The 14,038-nt window shown below is 37.0% G+C and overlaps 1 protein-coding gene across 1 annotated transcript; it reads left to right on the top strand.

Moving 5' to 3' along the window:
- Positions 1–444: 444 nt before the first annotated feature.
- On the top strand, positions 445–1,296 carry LOC141674069 (uncharacterized). The gene has a single exon (XM_074480817.1). It carries the CDS (start codon positions 445–447, stop codon positions 1,294–1,296), a length of 852 nt encoding a protein of 283 aa, XP_074336918.1.
- Positions 1,297–14,038: the final 12,742 nt, after the last annotated feature.

The raw sequence follows: 14,038 nt of genomic DNA, 5'->3' as shown, positions 1-14,038 counted from the left end.
TATAAATAGCTCATTTAGCTAATGAAATACAACACAACTTTCTCTCCATCTTCTATTCTCCTATACTTCCTCTACATTAAACATAACTAATATTTTCAGTCAGGGTTTATAACACGTTATCAGCACAAGTCTCTGCCAACTGAAACTTTATTCTCGAAAGAGCTACGACTTATTCTGACCCACGAGTCCCTATCAACTAAAACTATTTCATAAAAGAGGTACGTTTTCTTTTCCTCATTTTCTTCTAAATATTATTACATATTTATGTTCTAAAGATGGCGCTGCCATCAAGTAATACTACTATAAAGATGGCGCTGCCGTCAAGTAATAATCAAAAGTTTTCTGGCCGGCTATGCCGTCGTAACTTTTGTATAAAGTTATTATTTCAACTTGCCTGTTTAAATATTATGTGACATATTATATCTTATTTAAAATCTATTCAAAATGGCGAATCTTGCAAAATTAGAGTTTGTTGCCTTGGATGTTTCCGGAAATAATTATTTATCATGGGTCCTTGATGCGGAATTACATCTTAGTGCTAATGGCCTAAAAGATACTATTGACCCGGAAAAGATCCCAATTGTTGAACAAAATGAAAAATCGATTATCTTTCTTAGGCATCACATCCACAAAGATCTAAAATCTGAATACCTCACTATCAAAAATCCACTCACCCTTTGGAATAATCTCAAGGATAGATTTGATCACCAAAAACTTGTTCACTTGCCATCTGCCCGATATGACTGGATTAATTTGAGGTTACAAGATTTCAAATCTGTAGCTGAATATAATTCTACTCTTTTCAAGATAAGCTCAAAATTAATTTTATGTGGTGAAAATATTACTGATACTGAAATGATTGAAAAGACCCTCTCAACCTTTCACCCCAACACTATGATCCTGGCTCAACAATATAGGGAGCGTAATTTTCAGAAATATGGCGAGCTGATATCTCTCCTTCTTGTGGCTGAAAATAATAATGAGTTGCTACTGAAAAATCATCAGATACGTCCCACAGGCTCTGCCCGGTTACCTGAAGTACATAACACGTCATTCCTGAAGAATGAACATGGGAAAGGGCATAGAGGAGGACGGGGTTATGGACGAAACCGTGGACGTGGAAATTTTCGTGGTCGGTTTCACAATCAATATCATTCTGGCCACCTGAAGTGGCAATGTGATGGTTACAACTCTGGCCACCAGAAATGGCAACGTGAAGTGCCAAATAAAAGAAAGGCGCCCCAAGAAGGAGAGAACCGAGGCATCGGTCATAGGTGCGGATCTGAGGAGCACTAGCAACGTACTTGTCGCACACCCAAACATCTTGTTGATCTCTACGAGTCATCCAAAAGGAATAATGGAAAGAGAGTAGAAACCAACTTCGCTAATTATAATCTAGTTAATGAACCAGTCAATAAGGCCTCAAATGAAATAGACACTGGTGCTAATCTTTATATGGTTTAAACGACTAGACTTCATATGTATTGTCATGTTTTACTTATTTTCTTTGTGTTTTACTTATGTACTCATTTTATGTCCTTGTTTCATATTCTTGTTCTATGTACTCGGTTTGTTTTTAATAAAGATGTTTTTCGTTTATATATGTATAGAGATGGAAGATATATGCATTGTTGATTGCGCAACCACACACACTATTTTACAGAGTCAGAAATACTTCTCACAGTTGACTAAAACCAACTCACATGTTTGGACGGTATCGGGTACATCAAATATAATAGAAGGTTTTGGGAAAGCTAGTTTTCTTCTACCAAATAAGACACACATACACATATAAGAGGCTCTATACTCTAGCAAGTCAACTAGAAACCTACTGAGTTTTAAAGATATCCGTCTTAACGGGTTTCACGTTGAAACTATTAATGAAAATGAAAAAGAATACCTTCTCATCACCTCAAACACCGTTGACAATAAAAGGGTCCTAGAAAAATTCCACTCGGTTTCTTCAGGATTATATGTTACAAGTATACGAGTTCTTGAATCTCATAGTGTCAACATCCCCAAAGTCATAGACCCAAAACTATTTTCCCTTTGGCACGAAAGACTCGGTCATCCAGGAGTATCTATGATGCGTCGTATCATTGAAAATTCTGTGGAACATCCTCTTAAAACTGAAAAGATAATATCCCAAGATGAACTTCATTGTTCAGCATGTTCCTTAGGAAAACTTATTGTCCGACCATCCCCAGTTAAGCTTCAAACCGAGTCCCCGAAATTCTTAGAAAAAATTCAAGGTGACATTTGTGGTCCTATACATCCATCTTCTGGCCCATTTAGGTACTTTATGGTTTTAATTGATGCGTCAACTCGATGGTCTCATGTATGTCTACTTACAACCCGAAATACAGCCTTTGCCAAATTACTTGCCCAAATAATTAAACTCCGAGCTCAATTTCCTGACCATCCCATTAAATCAATCCGACTAGATAATGCTGCTGAATTTACATCTGCAACTTTTAATGAATATTGTATGTCAGTAGGAATCTCAGTCGAACACCCGGTGGCTCACGTACATAGACAAAATGGTTTAGCAGAATCCTTAATTAAAAGACTTCAACTTATTGCCCGTCCCTTACTCCTAAGGGCAAAGTTACCTATATCTGTTTGGGGTCATGCAATACTTCATGCTGCAAATATAATTAGAATAAGGCCTTCTGCTTACCACAAACAATCCCCTCAAGAATTAGTTATTGGTCAAGTACCTAATATATCTCATTTAAAAGTATTTGGTTGTGCTCTGTATGTTCCTATATCACCACCACAAAGAAATAAAATGGGACCTCAAAGAAGAATTGGTATATATGTTGGTTTTGATTCTCCATCTATTATAAGATATCTGGAACCATTAACTGGTGATGTTTTTACTGCTCGCTATGTTGATTGTCATTTTGATGAAACCATGTTCCCTAAATTAGGGGGAGATAATGATTTGCATAAATTAAATTCCGAAATATCATGAAATGCATCAGGATTAAATTCTATTGATTCAAGTACTAATCAATGTGAATCTGAAGTTCAAAGAATTATTCATATGCAAAATATTGCTAATCAAATGTCGGATGCCTTTAGTGACTCTAGACATATTATAAGGTCACATATACCTGTTGTTAATGCTTCGGCACGAGTTGAAATCCCTACTAAGAAATCAATTCCTGGAGAATTGATTAGTGATTCAAAGCCACGCCAGAAGCGTGGTAGACCTATTGGTGTAAAAGATATTGTACTATGAAAACGGAAATTGATTGGAATTGCCCCAGAAGTGGCAAAAGTTTCAGAAAATACCCCAGAAATGGTATTTCCTCCTGAAGAGGTTCAAGCCCCTGAAGTGGATGTAACAAAACTCCCAGACGTGGGATTGCCTCCAGAAGAGAATGTTGCCCCATAAGTGGCACATGCCCCAGAAGTGGCAAATGCTTCCACGGAAGCAAAGGTTCCTGAAAATTATGAGATCTCAATGAATTATGTCCATAACGCGAAATTACTGGATCGTGGGAGTATTGAGGTTGATGATGTATATGCTTTTTTCGTGTCATCTGATATTATTATGAACTCCGATCCTGAACCAAAAAGTGTGGAAGAGTGTCGACACAGAGATGATTGGCCAAAATGGAAAATTGCGATTCAAGAAGAATTGCAATCATTACGCAAGAGAAATGTATTTGGACCTGTAGTCCAAACACCAGCTGGTGTAGTCCCTATCGGGAATAGATGGGTATTTATACGAAAACGAAATGAAAGGAATGAAATTGTGAGATATAAGGCCCGGCTAGTAGCCCAGGGATTCTCTCAAAGACCTGGTTTTGATTACCAGGAAACATACTCTCATGTGATGGATGGAGTTACTTTTTGTTTTCTAATAGGTATGGCTTGTATGGAAAAACTAGAAACAGGTTTGATGGACGTTGTGACAGCATACCTATATGGATCACTTGATAGTGATATTTTGTTAGATATATTTGATAATGTCATGGCTAATATGTTTTATGTTTAGATTTCAGATCTTATTTGAACAGAACAAATCAGTACTTAACTGATCAGTACTTATACTGGAAGTCAGAACTTAAGGGATATCAGTACTTATGTTATCAGGAGATAGATATCAGAACTTAAGTGCTGAAGGACGATCAGATAAGGACAGTAGCTGATTAAAGTTAAGAAGATCAAGATAAACATAAGAAGAGATATGCATGAAGAAGGAATTCCGTGAAGAATGGAATACTTGGAATAGAAGATATCTGATTGATATATTTTAGGAAGCAGAATTATATTCCATATCAATTAGCGATTATCTTGTAACTGTGTAGTATATAAACACAGACATAGGGTTTACACTATAAGTGTTATCATTATCGAGAATATTATTTATTATAACCCTAGCAGCTCTCGTGATATTTTGTTCATCACTGAGAGATAACAGTTCCAGATTGTAACAGAGTTTATTGTTTAAATAAAGTTTGTTTTCTGTTACATAAGTTCTTGAAGTTTGATTTGATTGTAATAAACACTGTATTCACCCCCTCTACAGTGAAAGTGTGACCTAACAAGTGGTATCAGAGCTATCTGTTAACACACATACAGTTAAAGATCCAAACACAATCATGTCTGACACAGAAACTCCAACTAAGCCTACCAAAACTGAGGAATCATCAAAGACATCAACTCAGAGTCGATATGAGACTATCAGAGTTCCCATATTGAGACCATCTGAATATCCCATATGGAAGGTAAGGATGACCATGTTTCTGGAAGCAACAGATCCAGAATACCTTGATAGAATCAAGGAAGGGCCTCACAAACCTACCAAGCTCGCTGTTGTAGTTGCAGGTGAAGCAGCAATGACCGTACCAAAGGAAAAGAATGATTACACTGCTGAAGATATAGCATCTATTGCTAAGGATGCCAAGGTACGTCACTTATTGCATAGTGCCATTGATAATGTAATGTCAAACAGGGTAATCAACTGCAAGACTGCTAAGGAGATATGGGATGCACTGGAGACAAGGTGTCAAGGAACTGAAACAGTTAAGAAGAACAGGAAGACAATACTCACTCAAGAGTATGAACACTTTGACTCTAGGACTAATGAGTCATTGACTGATGTATATGATAGATTTGTCAAACTCTTGAATGACTTGTCATTAGTAAATAAGGAGTATGATCTTGAAGATACAAACCTCAAATTCCTGTTAGCTCTTCCTGAATGTTGGGATTTGAAGGCAACAACAATAAGAGACAACTACAATCTTGATGAAACAACTCTTGATGAAATCTATGGAATGCTCAAGACTCATGAACTTGAGATGGAACAAAGAAGCAAGAGGAAAGGAGGAAAGTCAAGGACAGTTGCTCTCAAGGTTGAAGAGGAATCCCCCAAACCACCTTCCTCAAAGAAAGATAAGGGTAAAGCTCTTATCATAAAATCTGATACTGAGTCATCAAGTTCTGAGAGTGATGATGACTCAGATTCTGAAAGCTTGCCTGAAACTGATGCTGATGAGGAGATGATGAAGCTGTGTGCTCTTATGGTGAAAGGAATCACAAAGATTGCATACAGGAAGTTCAGGAAGGGAAAGAAGTTTTCCAGGAAAGGCATAAGTTCTGATAAGAAGAATTTCAGAAGATCTGAAGGAAGAGGAGGAAAGTCTGACAGAGGAGATTACGCTAATGTTAAATGTTATAATTGTGGTGAGAAAGGCCACATATCTCCTGATTGCAAGAAGACCAAGAATGACAAAGGCAAAGCTCTTGTCACAAAGCAGAAAAGCTGGACAGACACCTCAGACTCTGAAAGTGAGGAGAACTATGCATTGATGGCAAATGCTGATAAATCAAGTTCTGAGAGCAGTTCTGAAGCTGCTGAAACAAAGGTACCTCAGACTACTTATGCTTTTCATACTGATGATATTAATGAGTTGAGAAGATATCTTAAAACCATGTTTGTTAGTTATAGAGATCAAACTTTAACATGTGAAAGATTAACTTCTGAAAATCTTGCTTTTAGGAAAAGAAATGATTTCTTAGAAAAAGAGTTAGTCATGTTTCATCAAACTCAGCAGGATAGAGATGATGCTTTTTATGTTAGGGATGAAGTGCTAAAAATGAATGAATCTCTAAAAACTGAGTTAGAAAAGGAGAGAGAGATTATCAGAACTTGGACTAACTCTGGCAAAACAACTCAAAATTTGCTAAGCAGTGGAAACTGGAAAGAGGGCTTAGGCTATGGAGAAAATAAAAAAGGAACTGTAGAAATTAAGCCTGTTGATAAGCAAAAGCCGAAGTTAAAACCTGTTAAGTTTGTAACTGAAAAATCCGAAAATGAGAAATCAGAAGTTAAAAAGGAATTAGCTTCTGACAAACTAAAACAGGAAAAGACAGCTGAAGTTAACATAGGCTTAATGACAAAGAAGCAGCTTAAGCATAAGCTGAAAGATGTTAAGAATGCAAACAAGGTAAAATCACCTAGGAAAAACAGGAATGGAAAGGAAGGTGTGAATAAAAGCAATAACTATAAATCTGTTCCTGATGCTCCTAGGAAAGCATGTCATAGCTGTGGAAGTTCTAACCATCTGGCTTCTTTTTGCAGGAAGAATAAGAATATTAACTCCTTATCTACAAAGTCAGGAGTTAAGAGTCAGTCTGTTAGATACAAACCACAAAATCCTTGTTTTCATTGTGGTAGTTTATGGCATTCCATTTATACTTGTAAGGAATATCATAGTTTGTACTATGATTATTATCAAATAAAACCTTCTTTAAAGAAAGTTTCTGTTGTTCCTTCTAGTATAAGTTCTGATAAGAAAACTGTTAACATAAAATCTGATGTTAAATCCGCTGCAAATGTTAACAAACCTAAAAAGGCCAAAGGATCCAAACAAGTCTGGGTCCTTAAAACTAATAATTAGTGGTCTTTTTGATTGCAGGGCAACAGGAAAAATATTTTAGTTCTGGACAGTGGATGTTCAGGACATATGACTGGAAATAAGGCCCTGCTATCAGACTTTATGGAGAAAGCTGGCCCAAGTGTTTCTTATGGAGATGGCAACATTGGAAAAACTTTGGGATATGGCAATATCAATCTTGGGAATGTCATTATTAAAGATGTAGCTCTGGTCTCAGGACTTAAACACAACTTACTGAGTATAAGTCAAATCTGTGACAGAGGTTATCATGTTGATTTCTTTGCAGAACATTGTGAAATAGTTAGTAAATCTAAAGGAAAAATTGTTCTGAAGGGATTCAGGCGTGGTAACATTTATGAAGCTAAGCTTTCAACAAGTTCTGATGGTTCTGCAATCTGTTTAGTGAGTAGAGCCTCAACTGAAGAAAGCTGGAATTGGCACAAGAAACTCTCTCATTTAAACTTCAACAAGATAAATGAACTGATCAAGAAAGATCTTGTGAGAGGACTGCCAAAATCAGTGTTTGTTCCTGATGGTCTTTGTGACTCATGTCAGAAGGCTAAACAAAGAAAATCTTTGTTCAAGAGCAAGACTGAATCATCAATTCTTGAGCCTTATTATCTACTTCATGTTGATCTATTTGGTCCAGTGAATGTCATGTCTATTGCAAAGAAGAAATATGCGTTGGTCATAATAGATGAGTTCACCAGATACACATGGGTGTATTTCTTGCACATAAAAAGTGAAACTGCATCTATCCTGATTGATCATGTCAAACATCTGGATAAATTGATCAAAGATTCTGTGAAAATTTTGAGGAGTGATAATGGCACTGAATTCAAGAATTTGATAATGGAAGAGTTCTGCAAAAATCATGGAATAAAGCAGGAATTTTCTGCTCCTGGAACTCCACAGCAAAATGGAGTTGTTGAAAGGAAGAATAGAACTCTAATTGAAGCTGCACGAACAATGCTTGAAGAAGCAAAGCTTCCAACCTATTTCTGGGCTGAAGCTGTGCAGACTGCTTGTTTTACTCAAAATGCAACACTCATTAACAAGCATGGAAAAACACCATATGAGATGGTGAAGAACAAAAAGCCAAATCTCAAATACTTTCATGTATTTGGATGTAAGTGTTTTGTTCTCAAGACTCATCCTGAACAGCTATCCAAGTTTGATCTAAAAGCTGATGAGGGAATCTTTGTAGGATATCCACTTTCTACAAAAGCCTTCAGAGTCTATAATTTGAGAACAAAAGTGGTCATGGAATCTATCAATGTCTCTTTTGATGACAAGAAGATCACTGGACTTGAAGATTGCATTGATCATGATAAGCTGAGATTTGAAAATGAAGATTCATATTCTGATACCTCAAGTCCTGACAGTCTAAGTCCTGATACTGTAAATTCTGATGGACTAAACTCTGATGTTATTGAAACTGTGGTGACTACGTCAAAGGAAGATGCACCAATGCAGGGGGAGCATACTCAAGATATTATCACATCTCAAGAAGCATCAGAACATACATCTGGCTCTTCAAATTCTGATTCGTCAAGTTCTGATAAGCCAAGTACTGACAGTGCTGAAAATCTAAATACTGAAGGATCCAACTCAGAGAGCATAGTTTCAGGGGGAGCATCAGAAAATGAAACCGAAGACAGCATGAATCATGGGGAAGCATCCAGTTCTAGAGAAAATCTTCCATCTGCAAGGAAGTGGACAAAATCACATACACCTGATTTAATAATTGGAAATCCTGAGGCAGGTGTCAGAACTAGATCAGGTACTTCGAATGAATGTCTTTACAATTCTTTTCTCTCTCAGTCTGAGCCAAAGAAAGTGGAAGAAGCTCTTCAAGATGCTGATTGGGTGCAAGCAATGCAGGAAGAGTTGAATGAATTTGAAAGAAACAAAGTCTGGACCTTAGTGCCAAGACCCAAGAATAGATCGGTTGTTGGTACAAAGTGGGTATTCAGAAACAAAACTGACAGTGATGGCATAATTGTAAGGAACAAGGCAAGGCTGGTTGCAAAAGGATATTCTCAACAGGAGGGAATTGACTATGATGAAACATTTGCTCCAGTTGCTAGGTTAGAAGCCATAAGGATATTCATGGCTTATGCTGCTCACAAAAAGTTTACTGTCTTTCAAATGGATGTGAAAAGTGCTTTTCTCAATGGAGAATTGGAAGAGGAAGTATATGTTGAACAACCTCCAGGCTTTGTAGATTCCAAACATCTAGATTATGTCTACAGGCTTGATAAAGCACTTTATGGACTTAAGCAAGCTCCTAGAGCATGGTATGAGACTTTAGCTCAGTTTCTTCTGGAAAGTGGATTCAACAGAGGAACTATTGACAAAACATTGTTATATCTCAACCATGGCAAGGACTTACTTTTGATCCAGATTTATGTTGATGATATTATTTTTGGGTCTCCAAATGACAAACTTTGCAAAAAGTTTGCCAACCTAATGCAGTCAAGATATCAGATGAGTATGATGGGAGAACTTAGTTATTTTCTGGGCCTTCAAGTCAAGCAGAGTGAAGAAGGAACTTTTATTTGTCAATCTAAGTACACCAGAAACTTGCTGAAAAAATTTGGAATGCAAGACTGTTCAAGTGCATCCACTCCCATGGCCACTGCAACAAAACTGGATAAGGATACTGGTAATTCAGTAGATATTACTGATTACAGAGGTATGATTGGCTCACTTCTCTATCTAACTGCTAGTAGACCAGATATCATGTTTGCTACCTGTCTTTGTGCAAGATTTCAAGCAGATCCAAGAGAACCTCACTTAACAGCTGTAAAAAGAATCTTTAAGTATCTTAAAGGAACAGCTGATCTAGGATTATGGTATCCTAGAGAATCAGATTTTAAATTAATAGGTTACTCAGATGCAGATTTTGCAGGTTGCAAAATTGACAGGAAAAGCACAAGTGGTAGCTGCCAATTTCTTGGAGGCAGGTTGGTTTCTTGGTATAGCATGAAACAAAAGTCAATTTCCACATCAACTGCAGAAGCAGAGTATATTGCTGCAGGAAGCTGCCGTGCACAGATTCTCTGGATGAAAAATCAGTTACTAGATTATGGGTTAACGTATTTCAAAATCCCTATTTACTGTGATAATCAAAGTGCTATTGCTATGACAGGTAATCCAGTTCAACACTCTATGACAAAGCACATCAGCATCAGGTACCATTTCATCAGGGAACATGTGGATGAAGGTACAGTGGAATTGCATTTTGTTCCCACAGATTAACAAGTAGCAGATATCTTCACAAAACCACTGTGTGAAGCTACCTTTTCAAAATTGGTAAATGAACTTGGAATGATTTCAGGTTCTTTCTCTAAATCTGCTTAAACTTGTTCTATGTTATCAGACTTTATGATCAGTATTTACAGAATTAATCTCTTTGTATATTCTGTGCATTAATTGATAAATGTCTTTAAGTGTTAGGTCACACTTTCACTGTAGAGGGGGTGAATACAGTGTTTATTACAATCAAATCAAACTTCAAGAACTTATGTAACAGAAAACAAACTTTATTTAAACAATAAACTCTGTTACAATCTGGAACTGTTATCTCTCAGTGATGAACAAAATATCACGAGAGCTGCTACGGTTATAATAAATAATATTCTCGATAATGATAACACTTATAGTGTAAACCCTATGTCTGTGTTTATATACTACACAGTTACAAGATAATCGCTAATTGATATGGAATATAATTCTGCTTCCTAAAATATATCAATCAGATATCTTCTATTCCAAGTATTCCATTCTTCACGGAATTCCTTCTTCATGCATATCTCTTCTTATGTTTATCTTGATCTTCTTAACTTTAATCAGCTACTGTCCTTATCTGATCGTCCTTCAGCACTTAAGTTCTGATATCTATCTCCTGATAACATAAGTACTGATATCCCTTAAGTTCTGACTTCCAGTATAAGTACTGATCAGTTAAGTACTGATTTGTTCTGTTCAAATAAGATCTGAAATCTAAACATAAAACATATTAGCCATGACATTATCAAATATATCTAACAATCTCCCCCAACTTGTAAATTAACAAAATATACAAGTTTAACAGATATTTGATGATGTCAAAAATATTAAGTACAAATGCATGAGAAATAGACAAGATAACTACAACTTACAGTCCTTAAAGTTTTTACCAATTCAACTTCTGATAACAACTTCAATCTGTATAAATATCAGAATTTAAGCAGTTGTAGATCTTCGACTTGGCTTCATCATTTTCTGATCTCTCTGATGTCAGGAGTTGTTCTGAGATAATTCTTCAACAAACATTTCTCAGCATATCTGAGTTCATCAATCATTCTCCGTTTGACATCTTTAAGCTCTGCAGTATCTTCACCAGTTTGAAATATTGCAGCTCTGAGATCATTAATCTTTGCTTTTCTCAACTCCCGATCTAGTCTTATGACATAAGCTTTATTAGACTCTAGATTGAATTCAAGCCCCTTAATACCAAGATATGTTCTGATCTGTGCAGTATTAGGCTTCATATCAACAATATCACCATTGTGATTTCTGTACTTTGGAACATATCTGCTGTCAGACTTAACAGAATAAAGTCTTTTCTGTCTCTGAATCTGTTCCTTTAAGTAGTTTGCAGCAGTCTCTGTTATTCTGTCATCCACTTGAAGTAAGAATAATACATGCTCCAATTCTTCAAAATACTTCAATGGAATGGCATTTTGTCTTATATGATAAACCCTACCATCTGTCATGAAATACAACATGATGTATTCTTTCAAGTAGGTATGGTAAACCATCTGTACAGATTCTAGTTGATTCAATCTCTCAGGAGTTGCTCCAATACCTGGTTCACTCAAGGAAGTTGGATCATCGGTAGTGTTGTGTACTCTTCTTTCATCAGCACTTCCCAATCCAGTTTTATCTCTAGCTTCCTTTCCAGTAACTACTCTTGCTTCAAAACCACTTGAAGTAGTCTTCAAAGATTGAGACTGTTTTGCTTTAGTGAATCCTGGTAGGAGTGTTTTAGATTTATTTTCTGATATCAAGTTAACTTGAGCACTGTCAGAGGTTACTTGCTTCTTCTGAATATCAGAACTTACAATTTCTTGACTCTGAACAACTTGAGCCATGTCAGAGGTTGTTTTAAGAACTTTTCTTGAAGTCAGAGCAAGATTATCTTTTCCATCAGTAATTTCTTCTTCATCAGGAGGTACATAAGGCTTGATAGGTTCACCAACCTTTTCTTTACCCTTGGATCTTGGATCTATCTGTGGTTGTGATCTAGCCAAAGTTTCTTCAGTATGTATCCTTTCTTTGATCACAATGCCTTTAGGTTTTGGAAGTAACTTTTTACCAGAAGCTTCAGATTTAGATGTGACTTTCTCTGATTTAAGTCTGGCTTCTTCTTCCTTTAAACTTTCCAAGTCCATCCCTGGATTTTCTTGAAGAAATAACTGTCTTGACATTTCCTCATCAAGATCTAGAAGTTCATCAGAACTTATCCTTTTACCAGCAGCAGAACTTATTCTTTTCCCAGTATCAGAACTTGTTCTGTGACTAGCTTGTCTTGATGTAAACCTTCTACCTTGACTATGACCACTACCCATTCCAGAGTTTCCTTGGTCATCTTTTCCATCATCCTTTCCTTGCAGTGACTTGTTGGTTTTGCATTTGGACTTAATTACCTTCTCCCCCTTTTTGGCATCAGCAGGTAATAAAAGAGAGATAAGTAGTTCCACTGAGGTCTGGATTTCAGTAAGTTGCGATTGCTGAGAAGCTTGATTTGTCAGAATTTGATCAATCTGAGCTTGTTGCTTCTCTTGAGTTTTCTCAATATAAGCAACCCTGTCAATGGTAGGTTGGAAAAACTTTTTCTTATCAAGTTTCCAAACTTGTTCCTGTTTAATAAAGTTCTCCTGAATCTTGTGTAGCTCTGCATGAGTGTTGGAATGAAGACCTTGTAGATGTTTAGTACTCAATGCAGTGACTCTAAGCTGGATTTTAAAATCATCAGAATGTAACATTTCATCAGCTTTAGTCAAGTGCTCAGCAAGATGTAAAGCATTTGAAACACATGAAACTGAGTTCCATTCCTTAGTCCACTCCTGACCTGCAGGAGTTTCACTCCAAGGTACTGGTGCATCCCTGATAACAAACTCCTTTAGCAGTTCAGACTTAGGAAGAGTCAGTGGAGGAGTATGTCCTGAAGGACCTGCTTCATCAGCATCTACTGTTGTAGCAGCTTCACCAGTATCTCCAACATTTGCAGCATCAGAACTTAAAGAATCAGTATCTTCTGATAAGACAACTGTATGAGTAGCAATGGAGGCTTCAACATCCTCTAATTGCTGATCTGATACTAAGTTCTGATCAACAGCCATATCCTGATGCTCACCTAAAATCTGATCATCATCTTGATGCAGAGAAGGTGTTAGTGATAACTCAGGAGTTTGAACAGCATCAGTAACAGGTGTTGTGGAAGGATTATTTGCTGTTGGAGCTTCTAAGAAAAGTATTTCAGGCACAACCAAGTTCTGAATATCAATTTCAGCACTTGTGCCTGGATCAACAAGAGATATAGAAGGTGAATTAGCCTTGTCAGATACAGGTTCCTGAGATGGAGTTGATGGAGAAGAAGTGACTGGAGCAAATTCCTTGTCTTGTGAGATCAGAGATTCCTGATCCCCTTCCTTAGCTGCTTCCTCCTCATCATCTGAAACTGGCCTCTGTGCCCTCTGTTTCTTGTACTTCCTTGTTGATTTGGATTCCTTGGGAGTTGCAGGAACCGTCATACGTCTAAGCCTCTTGAGAAGCCTAGAACCCCCAATTGCAGAATCCTTCTGAGAAGTTGCCTTCTCAGCTTCATCTATCATAGGTTCTGAAGAGGGAATCTGATCCTCAGAATCTGATTCATCTCTCAAAGTAATCCTCCTCTTCTTCTGAGATGTTTGAGGAACAGTCTTTGTTCTCTTTGGCTTAGAGGATGTAGGCTTCACAGTAGGTGCTGAAGAAGAAGGTTGAGCAGTCTGTGAAGTGGAGAGATAGGATTTGAGATAAGTTCTGAGGGTAGGTTGAGTAGAATGAGAGGTAGGGACTGAGGTTGATGGATT

Source organism: Apium graveolens, chromosome 1, assembly GCF_009905375.1.
Source record: "Apium graveolens cultivar Ventura chromosome 1, ASM990537v1, whole genome shotgun sequence".
Classification (NCBI taxonomy): Eukaryota; Viridiplantae; Streptophyta; class Magnoliopsida; order Apiales; family Apiaceae; genus Apium; species Apium graveolens.
Note: the sequence above shows the minus strand (reverse complement) of the source record. Positions and strands in the feature narration are given on the sequence as shown.

Excerpts from the sequence above, each read along its gene's own strand:
- LOC141674069 (XM_074480817.1), top strand. The coding sequence starts at position 445 with ATGGCGAATCTTGCAAAATTAGAGTTTGTTGCCTTGGATGTTTCCGGA.